Here is a 25,043-nt window from a genome sequence, read left to right as displayed (position 1 = left end):
ATCTGGCAGTAGAAATAGGGCTGCGCGCACACTTGGCAAATTGAAACTGATGGTCACTTGAACCTACTACACCGGACGTGTTGGGAGTATTTAGTCAAACGACTGTCGTGTTACAAACTATAAATGTAAACCGAATATGAACCATTGCACTTTGAGACAAATTGTCAACTACAAAACTAAAAAAAAATAAATAAATAAATAATGAAGTACATGTCCGATTGTGTGATTGTGCTTCGACTGTCTGGTGAGTGAAATTGTTAATTGGTTTTATTTGACAACCGCAGTTGGCGAGATGAACAATGAGCCGTGATGGAGTCCTGAACTAAGTTTTGCTGGAATGTGAAAGCTCGGCACAAATTAATTGGGCTATAGTGGATCCTGACAATTAAATGGTATTCGGGGTGTGGGCTCTACCTTCTCGCGCTGTTTCCACTTCAACACTGGAGTGACCTGAGCAGACTTGACCATGGCCAGCAGGGCGTGGCCTGTGGAGTCATTCCGAAAGTAAATGGAAAGATTTACATCACCGTTGTTTCATTATCAAAACTAAAACCATAAAAAAAACAAAAAAAACATGCAGTCGCATATAATAAAATATAATTTTGAAATAATTAAAATAAAGTGGCTGAATAGATGCTGGTTAGAGGTTTGTTGTTGTTGGAATAGCGAGGCGTCAACACAACGGTACACTCACTATATAACGCCAAACTTCTTGGGTTCGCGGAATCACCAGCGAAACATTGCCTTGTGTGACGTCGCCTTTACATATCTACCTGTTACTGCTTTTTGTCTTCCTACAGCTTCAAATGATTTAACAGATATCTGAAACGAATTTTGACGATATTTTGGTGTCTCCTCATAATTCTTCTAGCGAGATTGATTTTTTTTTTTTTTGTTCATTATCATTATGCCAGAAGAGAGAGAGAGAGAGAGAGAGAGAGAGAGAGAGAGAGAGAGAGAGAGAGAGAGAGAGAGAGAGAGAGAGAGAGAGTACACTTTCAATATCGAAAACATGAATTACTTTTCTAAAAATGGTGTCTGTAGCTCTAGCGCATTAGATGCATTGGCATTCCTCTTTATAAAAAAAAAAAAAAAAAAAAAAAAACTTGAATCGTAGAAACTAAAGTTTATTTGCTATAGGTAATAAAAACTTGAGAAAAGAATGCCTTACTGTCGCAAAAATTACGGAACAGTGGAACATAGTAATTGTTTGAGAGATGAGAGAGTGATATTGTTTTCACTTTAATGAAAGTTATTCATAAATAACTGGCATGAATCATTATATTCATTAATCGTAATATACTTCAGATGTAAAAAAAAAAAAAAGAGAGAGAAAGAAAAATGGACAGTTACTGACATGAATAACATCCTTTAATCCTAATATACTTCAGATGTTTAAAAATAAATACTTAAACTGGACAGCTACTGATGCACATAAATACCTATCTTTGTTACGTATATCTTATTGTTTATTGTTGTGATTGTTCTATAATGTTTCGTTTAAGCCTTAGTTTCTCTAATGTAGGAAACGTGAGCGCCATCAGAGTAATATTACTTTTTTTCCTTTCCATCTACTAACAAAGTTCTTGTTTGGAGACCGAGCAGTGAAGGTCATTGAGGAGGAAGCTGCAAGATCTGGTCCATTTTTTCTCTACCTGCCACTTCAAAGCGTACATTCACCTCTTCAGGTGAGAACTACTGCTGATGTTCACAAATAGTGTAAGTAGAGTTTCCTGCTAGTAATGCCTAGTACCTTACATATATCGGTGGCATGCCACTTGAAAACGATCTATTACAAATAATAATGCTGCGTTTATGTGCGCAATGACTTAACCTGCTCACGTGCCCACGCTCTTGAATCTTCCGAGTTTTCCACCATCTGGCTACGACTACAGAGTCACTCTCATACTAAATTTATCTGTGCTGTATACCTCTCACCTAACTCCTCTGACTATAAGAAATTCTTTGACTACTTAACTTCCAAAGTGGAGCACATTCTGACCTTCTTCCCTTTTGCAGAGATCTCCATTCTTGGAGACTTCAATGTTCACCACCAGCTTTGGCTTTCCTCTCCCTTCACTGACCATCCTGGTGAACAAGACTACAACTTTGCTATCCTCCATGACCTAGAGCAATTGGTGCAACACCCTACTCGTATTCCTGACCGTCTTGGAGATACGCCCAACATTATTGACCTTTTCCTGACCTCTAATCCTTCTGCTTATGCTGTCACCCTTTCTTCTCCGTTGGGCTCCTCCGATCACAATCTCATATCTTTATCTTGTCCTATCACTCCAATCCCTCCTCAGGATCCCCCTAAGTGAAGGTGCCTGTGGCGTTTTGCCTCTGCTAGTTGGGGGGACCTGAGGAGGTATTTTGCTGATTTTCCTTGGAGTGACTACTGCTTCCGCGTCAGAGACCCGTCTTTGTGTGCTTAGCGCATAACAGATGTGATAGTGTCTGGCATGGAGGCATACATTCCTCACTCTTTTTCTCGTCCTAAACCTTCTAAACCTTGGTTTAACACAGCTTGTTCTCTTGCTATACATGATAGAGAGGTGGCCCACAAAAGGTACTTAAGCCTTCCATCACCAGAATCTCATACACTTTATATTTCTATCCGGGACCATGCCAAGTCTGTTCTCCAACTAGCCAAAAACTCCTTCATTAACAGAAAATGTCAAAACCTTTCAAGATCTAACTCCCCTCGTGATTTCTGGCATCTAGCCAAAAATATCTGCAATAACTTTGCTTCGTCTTCTTTCCCTCCTCTATTTCAACCAGATGGCACCACTGCTATCACATCTATTTCTAAAGCTGAACTCTTTGCTCAAACCTTTGCTAAAAACTCTACCTTGGACGATTCTGGGCTTATTCCTCCCTCTCCTCCACCCTCTGACTACTTCATGCCACCTATTAAAATTCTTCGCAATGATGTTTTCCATGCCCTCGCTGGCCTAAACCCTCGGAAGGCTTATGGACCTGATGGGGTCCCTCCTATTGTTCTCCAAAACTGTGTCTCCGTGCTTGCACCTTGCCTAGTCAAACTCTTTCAGCTCTGTCTTTCAACATCTACCTTTCCTTCTTGCTGGAAGTTTGCGTACATTCAACCTGTTCCTAAAAAGGGTGACCGTTCTAATCCCTCAAACTACCGTCCTATTGCTTTAATTTCCTGCTTATCTAAAGTTTTTGAATCTATCCTCAACAGGAAGATTCTTAAACATCTATCACTTCATAACCTTCTATCTGATCGCCAGTATGGGTTCCGTCAAGGCCGCTCTACTGGTGATCTTCTGGCTTTCCTTACTGAGTCTTGGTCATCCTCTTTTAGAGATTTTGGTGAAACTTTTGCTGTTGCCTTGGACATATCAAAAGCTTTTGATAGAGTCTGGCACAAAGGAGGCAGTAGACACCTGCCGAAACGATAATTACTCCCAGTGAGGTCTAAAGCACTGTTCAGCGGGTGCTGTGAACTTATCATTAAACCCAGCTGTGACCTCACTGAACGTTTCCCTTTGTGTCTCACAACACAAGGGGACATTCACAACCTGCCCTCTAAAGACAACTCTTTTCCTCCTGACAAAACTACAAGCACCTAATAACACACACACCCTCCACCCAAAAATTTTAAAATCATCATGGCGACTCCTACACCAGCCTCGGAGTCCCCATCTGGGGAGGGGACCATAAATGTCCCCAGGTCGGACTGCCTTTCTGTCGACGACCCTAAGTGTCTTGACACCCCCTTCAACTTTTTCTTCATTAACTTCTGCAACATTCGCGGTCTAAGATCTAATTTTCAATCTGTAGAACACCACCTCTCCTTTTCTAAACCTCATCTTCTTTTCCTAACTGAAACTCAGGTGTCTGAGGCAACTGACAGTAGCCCATTTTTTGTTCCCTCCTACTTTCTCTATCCTCATTTTCGATCCAAAGCTGGATGCTGCGTTTATGTGCGCAATGACTTAACCTGTTCTCGTGCCCACGCTCTTGAATCTTCCGAGTTTTCCACCATCTGGCTACGACTACAGAGTCACTCTCATACTAAATTTATCTGTGCTGTATACTTCTCTCCTAACTCCTCTGACTATAAGAAATTCTTTGACTACTTAACTTCCAAATTGGAGCACATTCTGACCCTCTTCCCTTTTGCAGAGATCTCCATTCTTGGAGACTTTAATGTTCACCACTAGCTTTGGCTTTCCTCTCCTTTCACTGACCATCCTGGTGAACTAGCCTACAACTTTGCTATACTCCATGACCTAGAGCAATTGGTGCAACACCCTACTCGTATTCCTGACCGTCTTGGAGATACGCCCAACATTCTTGACCTTTTCCTGACCTCTAATCCTTCTGCTTATGCTGTCACCCTTTCTTCTCCGTTGGGCTCCTCCGATCACAATCTCATATCTTTATCTTGTCCTATCACTCCAATCCCTCCTCAGGATCCCCCTAAGTGAAGGTGCCTCTGGCGTTTTGCCTCTGCTAGTTGGGGGGACCTGAGGAGGTATTTTGCTGATTTTCCTTAGAATGACTACTGCTTCCGTATCAGAGACCCATCTTTGTGTGCTGAGCGCATAACAGAGGTGATAGTGTCTGGCATGGAGGCGTACATTCCTCACTCTTTTTCTCGTCCTAAACCTTCTAAACCTTGGTTTAACACAGCTTGTTCTCGTGCTATATAAGATAGAGAGGTGGCCCACAAAAGGTACTTAAGCCTTCCATCACCAGAATCTCATGCACATTATATTTCTGCCCGGAACCATGCCAAGTCTGTTCTCCAACTAGCCAAAAACTTCTTCATTAACAGAAAATGTCAAAACCTTTCAAGATCTAACTCCCCTCGTGATTTCTGGCATCTAGCCAAAAATATCTCCAATAACTTTGCTTCTTCTTCTTTCCCTCCTCTACTTCAACCAGATGGCACCACTGCTTTCACATCTATTTCTAAAGCTGAACTCTATGCTCAAACCTTTGCTAAAAACTCTACCTTGGACGATTCTGGGCTTGTTCCTCCCTCTCCTCCACCCTCTGACTACTTCATGCCACCTATTAAAATTCTTCGCAATGATGTTTTCCATGCTCTCGCTGGCCTAAACCCTCGGAAGGTTTATGGACCTGATGGGGTCCCTCCTATTGTTCTCCGAAACTGTGCCTCCGTGCTTGCACCTTGCCTAGTCAAACTCTTTCAGTTCTGTCTTTCAACATCTACCTCTCCTTCTTGCTGGAAGTTTGCCTACATTCAGCCTGTTCCTAGAAAGGGTGACCGTTCTAATCCCTCAAACTACCATACTATTGCTTTAATTTCCTGCCTATCTAAAGTTTTTTAGTCTCTCCTCAATAGGAAGATTCTTAAACATCTATGAATTCACAACCTTCTATCTGATCGCCAATATTGGTTCCGTCAAGGCCGCTCTACTGGTGATCTTCTGGCTTTCCTTACTGAGTCTTGCTCATCCTCTTTTAGAGATTTTGGTGAAACTTTTGTTGTTGCCTTGGGCATATCAAAAGCTTTTGATAGAGTCTGGCACAAAGCTTTGATTTCCAAACTACCCTCCTACGGCTTCTATCCTTCTCTCTGTAACTTTAGCTCATGTTTCCTTTCTGACCGTTCTATTGCTGCTGTGGTAGACGGTCACTGTTCTTCTAAATCTATTAACAGTGGTGTTTCTCAGGGTTCTGTCCTGTCACCAACTCTCTTCTTATTATTCATTAATGATCTTCTAGACCAAACTTCTCGTCCTATCCACTCCTACGCTGATGATACCACCCTGCACTTTTCAACGTCTTTTCCACCCTTCAGGAGGTAAACATTTCACGCAGGGGAGCCACAGAACGCTTGATTTCTGATCTTTCTAAAATTTCTGATTGGGGCAGAGCAAACTTGATATTGTTCAATGCCTCAAAAACTCAATTCCTCCATCTATCAACTCGACACAACCTTCCAGACAACTATCCCTCTTCTTCAGTGACACTCAACTGTCCCCCTCTTCTACACTAAATATCCTCGGTCTGACCTTTTCTTATAATCTGAACTGAAAACTTCACATCTCATCTCTAGCAAAAACAGCTTCTATGAAGTTAGGTGTCCTGAGACGTCTCCGCCAGTTTTTCTTACCCCCTTAGCTGATAACTCTGTACAAGGGCTTTATCCGTCCATGTTTGCAGTTCACATGTCTGGGGGGGTTCCACTCATACTGCTCTTCTAGACAGGGTGGAATCAAAAGCTTTTCGTCTCATCAACTCCTCTCCTCTAACTGGCTGTCTTCAGCCTCTCTCTCACCGCTGCAATGTTGCATTTCTAGCTGTCTTCTACCGCTATTTTCATGCTAACTGCTCTTCTGATCTTGCTAACTGCATGCCTCCCCTCCTCCCGCGGCCTCGCTGCACAAGACTTTCTTCTTTCTCTCACCCCTATTCTGTCCACCTCTCTAACGCAAGAGTTAACCAGTATTCTCAATCATTCATCCCTTTTTCTGGTAAGCTCTGGACCTCCCTGCCTGCTTCTGTATTTCCAGCTTCCTATGACTTGAATTCTTTCAAGAGGGAGGTTTCAAGACACTTATCCTTTAATTTTTGACTACTGCTTTGACCCTTTCATGGGACTGGCATTTCAGTGGGCATTTTTTTTTTTTATTGGATTTTTGTTGCCCTTGGCTAGTGTTCTTCCTATATAAGAAAAAAAATAATTAGTGTAATCTATGCACGTAACGTAAGTAACAGGAACAAGAATAAACAACAACTTTAAAACCATGTACCACATGGTTGAATTACTGTGGTGGCAGCGACTGTGCTCCCACATAGGATGGCTCAGCAAGTACATGTCTAGATAGACAGTAATATATTGTATCTCGGATGTGTCAGGTATGATTTTCGAGATACTATGCAGGGTATCAGAGATGAAATCTGGTTATATAACTGTAGGTCCCGGATGAGTACCTCGACTACTACCCGGAAGGCTCCAATCAAGTCCTCTTGGGGATGGTGACGGCAATGGACGATGTAGTTGGGAAAGTGGTGGAGGCGCTGCATTCCACTGGGCAGGACGATAACACCATAATCATCTTCACCTCTGACAACGGTTCTCCTAATACAGGTATTCACTGGGCAAGGTGCTACCACGGAGGTACAGATTCCAAGAACAATAAGAGGGATTCCATCAGGCCCATAAGTCTTCAGAGAATAGACCAGCAAGGGCATGGGAAACATCATTAATCTAAATAGCAGTCATGAAATAGTCGGAGGATCGAGGAGAGGGAGAAAGAAGCTCTGAAGTATCTAAAGCAAAGGTTTTGACCGAAGCGTTCAGCTTTAGAAATCGATGACGTGGCAGCGGTGTAGTCAGCTTGAAACAGGTTAGGAAAATATGAGGAAGAAAAGTCGCAAGTGAAGTTTAATCTAAAAAGATTTTGACATTTTCTAATCATAAAGGAACTTTTTGCTAGTTATAAAACAGTCTTCGCATTACCTATTTGAAGAAAAAGGTAGCTGACATCTGCAGAAATGATAATTACTCCCAATGAGGTCTCAAACACTGAAGTTGCTGTGAACTTATCTCTGGCCTCCCTGAATGTTTTCCTTTGTCCCACAATACAATGATGCAGTCATACCTTCCATACAAAAATTCATTTATATATATATATATATATATATATATATATATATATATATATATATATATATATATATATATATATATATATATATATATATATATATATATATATATATATATATATATATATATATATATATATATATATATATATATATATATATATATATATATATATATATATATATATATATATATATATATATATATATATATATATATATATATATATATATATATATATATATATATATATATGCCTCCCTTCCTCCCTCGGCCTCGCTGTACAAGATTTTCTTCTTTCTCTCACCCCTGTTCTGTCCAGCTCTCTAATACAAGAGTTAACCAGTATTCTCTATAATTCATCCCTTTCTTTGGTAAATTCTAAACTCCCTGCCTGCTTCTGTATTTCTACTTTCCTATGACTTGAACTCCTTTAAGAGGAGAGTTTCAAGACTTCCTTCAATTTTTTTGACTACCACTTCGGACCCCATTCGGGGACTGGTATCTCGGTGGGCCTTTTTCTTTTTTTCACTGGATTTTTGTTGCTTTTGGCCGGTGTCCCTCCAACATATATATATATATATATATATATATATATATATATATATATATATATATATATATATATATATATATATATATATATATATATATATATATATATATATATATATATATATATATATATATATATATATATATATATATATATATATATATATATATATATATATATATATATATATATGTTGGAGGGACACCGGCCAAAAGCAACAAAAATCCAGTGAAAAAAAGAAAAAGGCCCACCGAGATACCAGTCCCCGAATGGGGTCCGAAGTGGTAGTCAAAAAAATTGAAGGAAGTCTTGAAACTCTCCTCTTAAAGGAGTTCAAGTCATAGGAAAGTAGAAATACAGAAGCAGGCAGGGAGTTTAGAATTTACCAAAGAAAGGGATGAATTATAGAGAATACTGGTTAACTCTTGTATTAGAGAGCTGGACAGAACAGGGGTGAGAGAAAGAAGAAAATCTTGTACAGCGAGGCCGAGGGAGGAAGGGAGGCATTCACTTAGCAAGATCAGAAGAGGAGTTACCATGAATATAGGTGTAGAAAATAGCAAGAGATGCAACATTGCGGCGAAGAGAAAGAGGCTGAAGACAGTCAATTAGAGAAGAGAAGTTGATGAGACGAAAAGCTTTTGATTCCATTCTGTCTAAAAGAGCGGTATTAGTAGAATCCCCCGAGACATGTGAAGCATATTCCATGCATTGACGGATAAGATCTTGCTCAGAGTTGGCAGCTGAAGAGGTGAGAAAAACAAGCGAAGACGTATCAGAACACCTAAATAATAGAAGCTGTTATAGCAAGAGATGAGATGTGAAGTCTCTAGTTTAATTTATAAGAAAAGGACAGACCGAGGATGTTCAGTGTATAAGAGGGAGACAGATGAGTGTCACTGAGGAAGAGGGAATAGTTGCCGTGGAGGATTGTGTCGAGTTGACAGATGGAGGAATTGAGTTTTTTGAGGCAGTGAACAGTGCTGCATTTGCTCTGCCCAGTCAGAAATTTTAGATCAGAAGTCTAGCGTTCTGTGGCTTCCCTGCGTGAACTGTTTACTTTCCGAAGGGTTGCACATCTACGAGAAGACATGAAAAGTGCAGGGTGGTATCATTAGCGTAAGAGTGGATAGGACAAGAGGTTTGGTTTAGAAGATCATTGATGAATAGTAAGAAGAGAGTGGATGACAGGACATAAAACTGAGGAACACCACTGTTAATAGATTTAGGAGAATAGTGACCGTCTACCAGAGCAAAAATAGAATGGTCAGAAAGAAAACTTGAGATGAAGTTACAGAGAGAAGGATAGAAGTTGTAGGAGGGTAGTTTGGAAATCAAAGCTTTGTGCTAGACCCTATCAAAAGCTTTTAATATGTCTAAGGCAACAGCAAAGGTTTCACCAAAATCTCTAAAAGAGTATGGCCAAGACTTAGTAAGGAAAGCGAGATCACCAGTAGAGCAGCCTTGACAGAACCCATACTGGCGATCAGATAGAAGGTTGTGAAGTGATACATTTTTAAGAATCTTCCTGTTGAGGATAGATTTGAAAACTTTAGATATGCAGGAAATTAAAGCAATAGGACGGTAGTTTGAGGGTTTAGAACGTTCATCCTTTTTAGGAATAAGATGAATGTAGGCAAACCTCCAGCGAAAAGGAAGGGTAGATGTTGACAGAATTGAAAGAGTTTGACTAATCAAGGTGCAAGCACGGAGGCACAATTTCGGAGAAAAATAGGAGGGACCATATCAGGTTCATAAGCCTTCCGACGGTTTAGGCCAGCAAGGGCATGAAAAACATTATAGGAACATAAGAACATAAGAAATAAGGGAAGCTGCAAGAAGCGATCAGGCCTACACGTGGCAGTCCATGTATGAAATATACCTACCTATTTCCATTTACTATCCCCATCTATAAACCTGTCTAATCTTCTCTTAAAGCTTTCTAATGTCCTAGCACTAACAACATGATTACTGAGTCCATTCCACTCATATACCACTCTATTTGAGAACCAATTTCTTCCTATCTCCTTCCAAAACCTAAATTTTTCAAGCTTAAACCCGTTATTTCTTGTTTTAACCTGACTGATGATCCTAAGAATTTTGCTTGCATCCCCCTTAAAGACTTTTTATCAGGTCCCCCCTTAACCTACGTCTCTCTAAAGAATGTAAATTTAACAACTTCATTCTTGCTTCGTAAGGAATAGTCCTCATCCCCTGTATCCTTTTAGTCATTCTCTTCTGTGCTGATACTAATAGACCTATATCTTTCCTGTAATGTGGGGACCAGAACTGCACAGCGTAGTCTAGTCTAGATGAGGTCTGACCAGCGCCAAGTAAAACTTTAATATTACTTCCGGCCTTCTACTTTTAACACTCCTAAAAATTAACCCTAGTACCCTATTTGCCCTGTTTCTGGCCTCTATGCATTGTTTTCCTAGACGGAGTTCAGAGCTAACTATAACTATAGCTAACTATGACTATAACTATAAATCTTTCTCATACCCTGTAACTACCAGAGTTTGGTTGTTTAATGTGTACTTACTGTGTGGCTTTCCTCTACCTACGCTAAGTACTTTGCATTTATTGATATTAAATTACATTTGCCATCTGTTCGTCCATTCATTCATCCTATCTAAATCTGCCTGCAAGGCGATGGCATCCGATTCTGACCTAATTAATCTACCTATCTTTGTGTCATCCGCAAATTTACTAACATCATTACTAATTCCACTATCCAAGTCATTGATATATATTAGAAATAAGAATGGCCCAAATACTGATCCTTGTGCCACCTCACTAATTACATGACCCCACTCGGATTTAGAGCTGTTTATTACAACTCTTTGTCGCCTGTCGGTAAGCCATGACCCTATCCAGCCTAACACCTTCCCATCTATCCCGTGTGCCCTAACCTTTCTCAGGAGCCTTTGATGGGGTACCTTGTCAAATGCTTCACTAAAGTCCAAATATAAGATTTCATAACTATCACCATTATCTACTGCCTCGTACACTTTACTGTAAAAACTTAACAGGTTTCTCAGGCAAGACTTCACCTTCGTGAGGCCGTGAAGAATTTTAATAGGTAGCATGAAGTAGTAAGAGGGCGAAAGAAAGGGAGGAACAAGCGCTGAATTGTCCAACGTAGAGTTTTTAGCAAAGGTTTGAGAGAAGCGTTTAGGTTTAGAAATAGATGTGATAGCAGTGGTACCATCTGGTTGGAATAAAGGAAGGAAAGAAGAAGCAAAGTTATTGCAGATATTTTTGGTTAGGTGCCAGAAGTCACGAGGGGGAGTTAGATCTTGAAAGATATTGACACTTTCTATTAATGAAAGAGTTTTTGGCTAGCTGGAGAACAGACTTGGCATGGTTCCGGGCAGAAATATACAGTGCATGAGAGTCTGGTGATAGGAGGCTTAATTACCTTTTGTGAGGCACCTCTCTAGCATGTATAGCACGAAAACAGACGGTGTTAAACCAAGGTTTAGATGGTTTAGGTCGAGGAAAAGAGTGAGGAATGTACGTCTCCATGCCAGACACTATCACCTCCGTTATGCACTCGGCACACAGAGACGGGTCTCTGACATGGAAGCAACAGTCATTCCAAGGAAAATCAGCAAAATACCTCCTCAGATCCTCCCAACTAGCACAGGCAAAACGCCAAAGGCACCTCAGCTTAGGGGGATCCTGAGGGATTGGAGAGATAGGAAAAGATACAAATATGAAATTGTGATCGGATGAGCCCAACGAAAAAGATAGTGTAACAGTATAAACAGAAGGAATAGAGGTTAGGAAAAGGTAAAATGATGGTGGGCGTATCTACAAGACGGTCAGGAATATGAGTAGGGTGTTGTACCGATTGCTCTAGGTCGTGGAGAATAACAAAGTTGAAGGCTAGAGGCAGAGGAAAGCCAAAACTGTTGGTGACCATTGAAGTCTCCAAGAATGGAGAACTCTACAAAAGGGAAGAAAGTCAGAATGTGCTCCACTTTGGAAATTAAGTAGTCAAAGAATTTCTTACAGTCAGTGGAGTTAGGTGAGAGGTATATAACACAAATAAATTTAGATTGGGAATGACTCTGTAGTTGTAAACAGATGATCCAATACTCGGAAGATTCAAGATCGTGGGCATTAGAGCAGGTTAAGTCGTTGCGCACATAAACGCAACATCCAGCTTTGGATTGAAAATGAGGATAGACCAATTATGAGGGAGCAAAAAAGGAGCAACTGTCAGTTACCTCAGACACCTGTGTTTCAGTGAGGAAAAAATGAGGTTTAGTAGAGGATACGTCGTGTTCTATAGATAGAAAATTAGATCCAAGACTGCGAATGTTGCAGAAGTTAATGAAGAAAAAGTTGAGGAGGGTATCAAGGTACTTAGGGTCGATACCACAAATGTCCGACCTGGGGACATTTCTTGTTCCCTCCCCAGATGGGGACTCCGAGGCTGGAGTAGGAGTCGTTATGATAATTTTGAGTGAAGGGTGTGTGTGTGTGTAATTAGGTGTTTGTAGTTTTGTGTGAAGGAAGAGAGTTGTCTTTAGAGGGCAATCTGTGACTGCCCCCTTATGTTATGAGACACAAATGAAAACTTTCAGGAAGGTCACTGCTAGGTTTAATGATAGGCTCACAGCATCCCTTGATCCAATGTACTAAACCTCACTGGGAGTAAATATCATTTCGCAAGTGCCCACTGTATCCTCCTGACGACGAAGTCAATAGTGACTTACATCAGCGACATGTGTGATTAGAACTCCCGCCGACGTGACCATCACATTGCACAAACTGGAAAGTCACTCCTTCTCGGTCTGAGAAAAAAAAAAATAATAAAAAATTCTTCCAGGAGAAAATAACTACATGGCGATTTAGGTTAGTCCCTCATATGTGTTTGAAAGCACAGAATAACGGATTTATTGTCATAAAATAGCGATATCTTTTGTCGCCGCTCCTTGCCTCAGTTAACAAAAAGACTGTGTTTCTTTTAAAGAATGTATTCTGCTAAGTTGATGTGTGATGCCTGGAAAATAAACAGGCCACGATTACATGGTACGAGTGTTTGAGTTTCACTAGAATGGTAAAACAAAACAAAAAAAAAGTGCAGTGAAAAGACTGTGAGTGAATTGGTGAAGAAATGGCGCGATGAGGGACGCAAGGATATACCTCACCAGAAATATGGTGGTGGGGCACCCAAATTTGTTTGTTCCTTTAGTTGTTTTGCTGTAGACTGAGGATATACCTTTAACTGTTTACTGAGAGTGGGGAAACCAAAGTTGCTATCAAGTTAATTTCTTCCGGTAAATTTATTCAGACCGAAAAAGTGAGTTGCCAGTTTGCACAATGTGACCATCATGTCGGTGGGATTTCCTAATCATGTATGTCGTTGACTGAACACCATCTCGGAGTCCCCGTCTGGGGAAGGGACCACATACGTGCAGGTATACGTTCCTCACTCTTTTTCTTGTCCTAAACCTTCCAAACTTTTATTTAACTCAGCCGGAAGAATCAGCCAATTTACTTCTTGAAATGTTTTGACATGTTTCTTTCGGAACAGTTCAAATCGTAGACTGAAAGAAATACAAAGATAGGAAGAGAGTTCTACATTATACCAGGAAAATGGATGGAAGAGTGAAGATACTGATTTACTCATGCATTAGTGTAATTAGTGCATTTACTTATGCATTAGTCTGTGTCATGAACAATGAAAAAATACTTTTTGAGCTTCCCGCGCAAAAAAAAAAAAAAAAAAAAAAAAATATATATATATATATATATATATATATATATATATATATATATATATATATATATATATATATATATATATATATATATATATATATATATATATATATATATATATATATATATATATATATATATATATATATATATATATATATATATATATATATATATATATATATATATATATATATATATATATATATATATATATATATATATATATATATATATATATATATATATATATATATATATATATATATATATATATATATATATATATATATATATATATATATATATATATATATATATATATATATATATATATATTAATGAAGGTGACACAATGCATAATTTCCTGTAGCATGTTTCAGTAACAACAGTGATATAAAATTTCCAGTTTAGATTTTTACTGAAGGACAGTCTAATTATATTCACAGCCAAGAGAAGAAATTCTTGAATGTCACTGAAGAATAGGAGATAGTTGTCTGGAACGTTGCATCGTATTAGAATTTTTGAGGCAGTGCAAAACACAAGGTTTGTCGTACCTTATTAGAAAAAAAAAAATGTCATGGGCATTCTGTGGCTTCTCCTTGTGAACTGTTTAATTTTGGGCTTCTACAAAAAACGTTATCAACACAGGATTGGATACGGCAGGAAGTCTAACTTAGATTGTGTTTGAATAATATAGAGTGGGTGTAGACCTCCGTGTAACATAACAGTTAAAGATCTAGAACAGTGAAGACAGTATGGCTAAAAAAAAAGAAAACTAGAGATAAAAATACATAAAGGCGGATAGAAACCCTACAAGAAAAGCTTAGAAATTATTTTTTTATATGGGTAAAGCAATAGCAAAAGCACTGAAATCTGTAACAGAGAATGACTACAATTCATTAAGTAAAGCTAGAAGATTCCCAGTGGATCGTCCTTTATGGAATTCATACTATCACAAAAAGGTTGTGAGCACTTACGTGTTTTAGAATATTCCAGTTGCAGGATATAATCAAACAGTCAAACCATTCAAAAGACTTAAAATCAAAACTGCAGGTCAGTAGTTGAAAGACCTGGAGCGCTCACCCTTTTTGTCACAAGTTTAATGTAGTTAACTGCTAGCAAGAAAGAAAGTTGGATGCTGGTATTCTTTTCTCATACAATATACGTCTGCGACTCCGTGATTTACATGCTCTCTCTCTCTCTCTCTCTCTCTCTCTCTCTCTCTCTCTCTCTCTCTCTCTCTCTCTCTCTCTCTCTCTCTCTCTCTCTCTCTCTCTCTCTCTCTCTCTCTCTCTCTCTCACTAACACACACACACACACACACACACACACACACACACACACACACACACACATTTCCTGAACAGGAAGGAACGCGCCTTTAAAGGGCTATAAAGGGAGCCTGTGGGAGGGCGGCACCCGCGTCCCTGGCCTGATCTATAGCCCCCTTCTGGAAAGCACGCCCCGAGAGTACAACGGTCTACTGCATGTCACCGACTGGCACAACACCCTCCTGGCCATCGCCGGGAGCGACGCCCTAACAGATGGTGATGGCTTCAGCCAATGGGACGCACTGAGGACGGGCCAGGCACCCTCGCCAAGGGATTCATTCATCTATAACCTTGACGTAGATTTTGACGAGCCCAGCGGCGCTATAAGGTATGACTGGGTAGAGAGGGAACGAATCTCCTATAATTGACTTTGCTAATGCTAACCTGCAATATTAATAAATAAGCAAAACGCTAAACAACGTTATTAATGGCTAAATTTGTGTGGATAATTGTTATGCATTTGCCTGACAGCATATAAACATTAATTCATTTGTCATTTAATGCAGGGTTGGCAACTACAAGTTTTTTCTGGGGGCAAACACTCAAGATCCCAAGGACTGGCTCTCTGACCTTGAAGGTGAGAGGGTATTGGTGGTGCTAACAGGTGTTTATGGAGGTGGAGGTGGTGATGGTCGTGATGATGGTTGTTGATATAAGTATTAGTTTAAGAAAGAAGGAGCACAAAATTCATGTCTTCTTTTGTAGTTGCAACAGTCAGTATGATCATAATTCTGATTTTGATGATACTGCAGACATAGTTATTTCTAAGTCACCATTTCATTGGCATATACTGTAAAGGGAAAAATGCCAGGTACACAACTTTGTTTCTTCCTGCGCCTACCATAAATCTAAATTTATTTGTTATTTTCTTTTCATTTCAATAACAGCAATACAGCTTAAGGGAAGGTGGAATAATCGGAAGAGGATGTCTGTAGTTTTTTTTTTTTTTTATCTATGTAAAATATATGCATGGTTCCTGAGTTGTTACAAAGTTGTCATTGTCATTATGTTTATTTGCCTCATCAGTATAATTTTCTAATTGTAGAAAGAAATCAAAACAAATCAGAATTTTCTGAGAAATACGAAGTCAAGCGTTCTGACTTCCTTGCGTGAGCTGTTTAATTCCTGATGGATTGGACGTCTCATGAAAAGACATAGAAATGTGCAGGGTGGTATCAGCAGCGTAGAACAAGCAGTTTGTCTTAGAAGAGCATTGATGAATAATATTATGAAACCACTGTTAATAGACTTAGGAGAAGAACAATGATCATCTACCACAGGAGCAGTAGAATGGTGAGAAAGGAAACTTGAGATAAAGTTACATAGAGAAGGAAAAAGATCGTAGGAGGATAGTTTGGAAATCAAAGTTTTGTGCCAAACTCAAGCAAATGCTTTTGATATGTCTAATGGAACACCGAAAGTTTCACCAATATTTCTAAAAGAGGATGACCAAGACTCACTAAGGGAAACCTGAAGATCACCAGTAGAGCGGCCACAATGAAACCTGTACTAGCAATCAGATATATTCGTAAGGTTGTGGAATGATAGCTTGTTAAGAATCTTTCTGTTGAAGATAAATTGAAAAACTTTATAGAAACTGGAAATTAAAGGAACAGCACGACAGTTTGAAGGATGATAGCGGTCATCTTTTTTTAGGAACAGATTGAATGTAAAACCAAACTTCCAGCAAGTAAGAAAAGTAGATGTTGATAGAGTTGGAAGGGTTTAATTAGGCAAGGTGCAGGCACAGAGGCACAGTTCTGGAGAACAATAGGAGGCACCCCATTAGGTCTATAAACATTCCGAGGGTTAAGGCCACGAGGGGTATGGAACACCTCGTACCGAACAATCTTAATGGGTAGCATGAAATAATCGTGAGGGTGGAGAACAGGGATGAACAAGCCATAAATCACGCTATGTAGAGTTTTAGAGAGAAGAGTTCACCTTTCAAGATGCAGTGATGGCAGTGGTGCCATCATGTTGAAATAAAGGAGATAAAGGTGAAAAAGCAAATGTTTCAGGCGATGTCAAAAGTCACAAGTGGAGTTAGATCTAGAAAGATTTTGACTTTTTAAAAATTGATGAAAGAGTTTTCGACTAGTTGGAAAACAAATTTGGCATGATTTCGGGCAGAAATATAAAATGCACGAGATTCAGGATATAGAAACCTCAAGCACCTTTTGTTGGCCACCTCTCTCTCTTGTATAACACAAGAACAGTATGAGCTAAATCAAGGTTTAGATCCATTCGATAATCCCTAGGTTTATTAGAAGTACTTCGGGAGCTGGATTAGGTAAATCAAAGTTTGGATCCATTCGATAATCCTTCCCAAGTTTATAAGGAGTTCTCCGGCATTATTTTTTTTAAATATTGTGTGCATATTTTAGCTCTGCTAAACACAATTAGCAATTATATTATAATCTACTATAAATTAGCAGAATCATAAACATAATGTTTAGCTTTAGTGTTGAGAACATGCACCAACAGTAATGGAATGAAAAACCAAAAGCAAGTGCTTAACATCGGAACCAAAGACGCAAAATAAAGGTTGAGTTTGTTAATCAAGGACTAGTGAACGTGAATAAGCTCGGTAGCTGGCGGAGGCGGAGTGGTGTTAACTATCATTTTAACTAACTTGTCATAATACTACTGATACCGATAATTTCCATATCTGAATCAGAAGGAAAACGGCAATGACTGACCGAACGGTATGACTCACCCCGTCCGCAGCTAATCAAATGACAGACCCCATACACTGAGAGATCTGTATCCGATTTCGTTGTGGAATCCGGTAGGAGTATCCAGTCACAAGCAAACAATTTCAGAAGAACTCGTGGTGAATGAGCGCCATATTGGATAAAATTGTAACCGTAGAGTAGAGCAATAACACAGGTGGATCTTATGAAATGACTCTTGACCCAGCTGTGACCCTCCTAAACGTTTATTATTGTGTGTCACAACAGAATCGGTAGTCACATACTGCCCTCTAAAAGATCATTCTCTTCCTTCATAAAACACTACATGCACTGTACACACGTACACATTTTGCCCAAAACTTTAAATTGAAAATGGCGTGTATAAAACCAGCCGTTTTGGGTGGGGAACAGACCCTTCTTTGGAATGTTGCTTTGGTTTCGACCCAGTGTCTTGACCCTCTCCCCATCAATTTTTTTTTCTATATATATTTCAGTAACGTTCGCTTCCAACGTTAGATCTAATTTACAATCTATGGAACACCACCTCTCCTCTATTAAACCTCGTCTTTTCCTCACCAAAACGCGGCTGTCTGATGCTACTAAGGCGCGTATCCTTACATTCCATCTATCAAAAGTTACTTCGTATCGTCATATCCTGTCATTGACATTTACACAAAACTACCACAAGAAAGTGATGGTTTCAACAGCACTCATTGCGGGTTACCCCCACCCTGGTAACACAAGAATGTCTGAGTTAAATAAGTAATATTTATCGTTGTTTTTATAAGTTTGAAAAAGTCTAAATTATTAAAATATAACCTATTGGTATATCATGAAAAGCTAAAGATCGAGTTTTATTTTCTTTATATATATATATATATATATATATATATATATATATATATATATATATATATATATATATATATATATATATATATATATATATATATATATATATATATATATATGTATGAGTGGAGAGACGTACACTGTCATCGACAGCAAATTTCATATATATATATATATATATATATATATATATATATATATATATATATATATATATATATATATATATATATATATATATATATATATATATATATATATATATATATATATATATATATATATATATATATATATATATATATATATATATATATATATATATGAAATTTGCTGTCGATGACAGTGTACGTCTCTCCACTCAACGACGCACGTGTATTTCCAGTGATTGAGAGAAATTTATATATTTATTTATTTATTTATTTGTTTATTTATTTATTTTTTTATGTATGAGGGACACTGGCCAAGGGTGACAAAAATTCAATAAAAAATAAGCCTAATAAGATGTCAGTCCCCGAACAGGGTACAGAGCGATAGTCAAAAATTGAAGAATAAATGTCTTGAAACTTCCCTCTTTAAGGAATTCAAGTCATATGAAGGTGAAAATACAGAAGCAGAGTTCCAGAAGGAGTTCCAGAGTTTACCAGAGAAAGGGATGAATGATTGAGAATATTAGTTAACTCTTGCATTAGAGAGGTGGACGAAATAAGAGTGAGAGAAAGAAGAAAGTCTTGCGCAGCGAGGCCTCAGGAAGTGGGGAGGCATGCAGTCAACAAGATTAAAAGAGCAGTTAGCATGAAAATAGAAGTAGAAGATAGCTAAAGATGCAACATTGACGCAATGAGAGAGAGGCTGAAGACAGAAAGTAAAGAGGAGTTGATGAGACGAACAGGTTTGATTCCACCCGGTCTAGAAAAACTAAATGAGTGGAACCCCTCTCCCTTCCCCAGACATGTGAAGCATACTTCATACATGAAGGGATAAGGCCCTTGTTCAGAGTTAGCAGCTGGGGGCTGAGAAAAACTGGTTGAGACGTCTCAGAACACCTAACTTCATAAAAACTGTTTTAGCTAGATATGAGATGTGAAGTTTCTAGTTTAGATTATAAGAAAACGACAGACCGAAGGGGTTCAGTGCAGAAGAGGGGGACAGTTCAGTATCATTTTTTTGAGGCATTGAGCAATACCAAGTTTGCTCTGCAAATATATATATATATATATATATATATATATATATATATATATATATATATATATATATATATATATATATATATATATATATATATATATATATATATATATATATATATATATATATATATATATATATATATATATATATATTATATATATTTTTTTTTTTTTTTTTATGTAGGAGGGGCACTGGTCAAGGGCAACAAAAATTAAATAGATTAAAAAAAAAAGCCCACTGAGATGCCAGGATAAGTGTCTTGAAACCTCCCTCTTAAAGAAATTCAAGTCATAGGAAGGTGGAAATACAGAAGCATGCAGGGAGTTCCAGAGTTTACCCGAGAAGGGGATTAATGATTGAGAATACTAGTTAACTCTTGCACTAGAGAGGTTGACAGAATAGGGGTGAGAGAAAGAAGAAAGTCTTGTGCAGCGAAGTCGCGGGAGGAGGTGAGGCATGCAGATAACAAGATCAGAAGAGCAGTTAGCATGAAAATAGCGGTAGAAGACAGCTAGAGATGCAACACTGCGGCGATGAAAGAGAGGTTGAAGATAGTCAGTTAGAGGAGAGGAGTTGATGAGACGAAAAGCTTTTGATTCCAGCCTGTCTAAAAAAGCGGTATGAGTGGAACCCCCCCCCCCAAAAAAAAAAAAAAACATGTGAAGCATACTCCATTCATGGACGGATAAGGCCCTTGTACAGAGTTACCAGCTCTAGGGGGAAGGGGGGAGAAAAACTGGCGGAGACGTCTCAGAACACCTAATTTCACAGAAGCTGTCTTAGCTAGGAATAAGATGTGAAGTTTCCAGTTCAGTTCATAAGTAAAGGACAGACTGAGGATGTTCAGTGTAGAAGAGGGGGACAGTTGAATGTCACTGAAGAAGAGGGGATAGTTCTCTGGAAGGTTGTGTCGAGTTGATAGACGGAGGAATTTAGTTTTCGAGGCACTGAACAATACTAAGTTTACTCTGCCCCAATCAGAAATTTTTGGAAGGTCAGAAGTCAGGCGTTCTGTGGCTTCCCTGCGTGAAAAGTTTACTTCTAACTTAGAGTTGGACGTCTATGAAAAGACGTGGAAAAGTGCAGGGTGATATCATCAGCGTAGGAGTGGATAGGACAAGAAGTCTGGTTTAGAAGGTCATTGATGAATAATAAGAGGAGAGTGGGTGATAGAACAGGACTCTGAAGAACACCACTGTTAATAAATTTATCAGAAGAACAGTGCCTGTGTAGCAGAGCACCAGTAGAACGGTCAAAAATGAAACTTGAGATAAAGTTAGCTTGAAAATGCAACATTGCGGCGATGAGAGAGAGTTTCAAGACAGTCAGTTAGAGGAGAGGAGTTGATGAGACGATGAGAACGATAAAAGCCGTAGGAGGGTAGTTTGGTAAACAAAGCCTTGTGCATGACTCTGTCTATCTCTATCAAAAACTCTTGATATATCCAAGGCAACAGCAAAAGTTTCACCTAAATCTCTAAAAGAGGATGACCATGACTCAGTAAGGAAAGCCAGAAGATCAAGAGTTTGACTAGGCACGGAGGCACAGTTTCGGAGAACAGTAGGAGGGACCCCATCAGGTCCATAAGCCTTCCGAGGGTTTAGGCCAAAGAGGGCATGGAAAACATCATTGCGAATAATTTTAATAGGTAGCATGAAGTATTCAGAATGTGGAGTATAGGGACGAACAAGCCCAGAATCATCCAAGGTAGAGTTTTTAACAAAGGTTTGAGCGAAGAGTTCAGTTTTAGAAATAGATATGATAGCAGTTGTACCATCTTGTTGAAATAAAGGAAGGAAAGAAGAAGAAGCAAAGTTATTGGAAATATTTTTGGCTAGATGCCAGAGGTCATGAGAGGGGATAGATTTTGAAAGATTTTGACACTTTCTGTTAATGAAGGAGTTTTTGGCTAGTTGTAAAACATACTTGGCATGGTTTCGACAGAAATATAAAGTGCATGAGACACAGGTGATGGAAGAGTTAAGTACCCTTTGTGGGCCATCTCTCTATCATAGCACGAGAACAAGCTGTGTTAGACCAAGGTTTGGAAGGTTTAGGTCGAGAAAAAGAGTGAGGAATGTACGCCTCCATGCCAGACACTATCCCCTCTGTTATGCGCTCAGAACACAAAGACGTGTCTCTGACACGGAAGCAGTAGCCATCCCAAGGAAAATCAGCAAAATATCTCCTTCGGTCCTTCCACATAGCAGAAGCAAAACGTCAAAGGCACCTTCGCTTAGGGGGATCCTCAGGAGGGATTGGAGCGATAAGACAAGATACATATATGAGATTGTGATCATAGAAGCCCAATGGAGAAGAGAGGGTGACAGCATAAGCAGAAGGATTAGAGGTCAGGAAAAGGTCAAGAATATTGGGTGTGTCTCCAAGATTTCCAGGAATACGAGTAGTGTTGCACGAATTGCTCTAAGTCGTGGAAGATAGCAAAGTTGAAGGCTAGTTTACCAGGATGGTCAGTGAAGGGAGAGGAAAGCCAAAGCTGGTGGTGAACATTGAAGTCTCCAAGAATGGTGATCTCTGCAAAAGGGAAGAGAGTCAGAATGTGCTCCACTTTGGACGTTAAGTATTCAAAGAATTTCTTATAGTCAGAGGAGGCATACAGCACAGATAAATTTAGTTTGAGAGTGACTCTGTAGTCGTAACGGATGGTGAAAAACTCGAAAGATTCAAGAGCGTGGGCAGGAGAGCACGTTAAGTTGTTGTGCACATAAACGCAACATCCAGCTTTGGAACGAAAATGAGGATAGAGAAAGTAGGAGGGAACAGAAAAGGGAATACTGTCAGTTGCCTCAGACACCTGAGTTTCAGTGAGGAAAAGAATATATATATATATATATATATATATATATATATATATATATATATATATATATATATATATATATATATATATATATATATATATATATATATATATATATATATATATATATATATATATATATATATATATATATATATATATATATATATATATATATATATATATATATATATATATATATATATATATATATATATATATATATATATATATATATATATATATATATATATATATATATATATATATATATATATATATATATATATATATATATATATATATATATATATATATATATATATATATATATATATATATATATATATATATATATATATATATAATTATTTTGTTTTTCGTAAAATATTCAAGAAGGAAATATACTTCCTGCGTAAACTTGCTGTCCTCTTCTCCTGGGACCGTATTATCAAAGATTCTTGAGTAGATTAGCAAAGATTTTTAAGTAGATTATGCCTAGCACGAAAGTTATGCGTAGTTTCATGCTCAAGTTCCTAAACCGCTATTTTCTTGCGAACTGCTCTTCTGATCTTGCTAACTGCATGCCTCCCCTCCACCCGCGGCCTCGCTGCACAAGACTTTCTTCCTTCTCTCACCCCTATTCTGTCCAGCTTTCTAACGCAAGAGTTTACCAGTATTCTCAATCATTCATCCCTTTCTCTGGTAAACTCTGGAACTCCCTGCCTGCTTCTGTATTTCCACCTTCCTATGACTTGAATTCCTTCAAGAGGGAGGTTTCAAGACACTTATTCATCAATTTTTGACTATTGCATTGACCCTTTTATGGGACTGGCATTTCAGTGGGCATTTTTTTTTTCTATTGGATTTTTGTTGTCCTTGGCCGGTGTCCTTCCTACATAAAAAAAAAAAGAAAAGAAAAAGAAAAAAAACCGTGCTGAAGCTAATCATAAAAGTTATGCATCGTTCGGGAAGTGTATAGCTTTGCACCAAACTTTAATAATCAATATAGCCTCGCGTAAAACAGTTCGAGAACACTTTCTCAAGAATTATCTGCGCCATAAGGATGTTCTCAATAAAGTGAGTGACTGAACTTTAAAAAAAAATAAATGAATAATAATAATAATAATAAAATTATATATATATATATATATATATATATATATATATATATATATATATATATATATATATATATATATATATATATATATATATATATATATATATATATATATATATATATATATATATATATATATATATATATATATATATATATATATATATATATATATATATATATATATATATTAGGGTGTTATTCGTGACAGATTTTGCAGGAGAATTCTTAGAGAGCCCTACAGGAAGAAGTGATGCACCAGCGTTATTAAAGTAATAATCATAGTTATTTAACCGATGGAAAGTTTCCTGCAGGAATGATGACCTTGATCCATTCTGTGTCCTGTTGTTACCGTGTCTCATTTACCTTTTTAGTAATAGAGGCTCATGCAGTTTTTTTTTTTTTTTTTTTTGTGCCGCTGAGTGAATGAAGTTTCCTGATATACAGTATGGACAAAGAAGGAAAATCTTGTCATCGATCCAGCTGGGTTTCCTCTGTTAGGCTTTTCGGCCTTATGGGCACGAGGCTAAGCAGTGCCATATGCTAATTTTTAAGGCAGTGGAAAGGGAAGCATTGCCTCACGGCACCTGCCATGACGACCTGCTAATAGGGTAGAAGCTGCCTACGGCAATCAGAATATACGTGACTGAAATAGCACTGCAGATTTGGTATATATATCAAAATGAGCCTTATTATATACAATTTTTTGTTTGAAGTGATTATTATTTCACGAAAGGCTTTACAATGCACAAACTAACTCTACAAAAGGGAAACATAGGCTGATGCCATCTCTTACCTATGCATGTTGACAATATTTTTACGCGTCTTGAAAAAGAACTTTTCTCTAAATGAGATGCCGAAAAGTAAGACTAAATGATAGACTATAATAATTACGTGTTCTTTAGATACTTAGTACAGACAACAAATGTTTGAAAATACAGAAAATAACAATAATTACGGGTTGTTAGGTCTTGTATACGCTGGATTCTGCAATAGCAGAATGCTATTGCTAGATGTTGAAAGCCCTTTAGAATATCTAATTCTTAATATAAAGTTTACTATAATAATAATAATAATAATAATAATAACAATAATAATAATAATAATAATAAT

General features: G+C 38.0%; 1 protein-coding gene across 2 annotated transcripts in view; it reads left to right on the top strand.

The window, feature by feature from the left end:
- LOC135089536 (arylsulfatase I-like) overlaps positions 1 to 25,043 on the top strand; it is a 155,615-nt gene that overhangs the window by 127,818 nt on the left and 2,754 nt on the right. For both annotated transcript variants that reach the window (XM_063985192.1, XM_063985191.1), the window contains 4 exons: positions 1,584 to 1,688; positions 6,925 to 7,096; positions 15,281 to 15,572; positions 15,751 to 15,821. In XM_063985192.1, coding sequence (XP_063841262.1) covers positions 1,584 to 1,688; positions 6,925 to 7,096; positions 15,281 to 15,572; positions 15,751 to 15,821 — 640 coding nt within the window. The remainder of the gene's footprint in view (positions 1 to 1,583; positions 1,689 to 6,924; positions 7,097 to 15,280; positions 15,573 to 15,750; positions 15,822 to 25,043) is intronic.

The sequence above is a fragment of the Scylla paramamosain genome, chromosome 33 (genome assembly GCF_035594125.1).
Source record: "Scylla paramamosain isolate STU-SP2022 chromosome 33, ASM3559412v1, whole genome shotgun sequence".
Taxonomy (NCBI): domain Eukaryota; kingdom Metazoa; phylum Arthropoda; class Malacostraca; order Decapoda; family Portunidae; genus Scylla; species Scylla paramamosain.
Note: the sequence above shows the minus strand (reverse complement) of the source record. Positions and strands in the feature narration are given on the sequence as shown.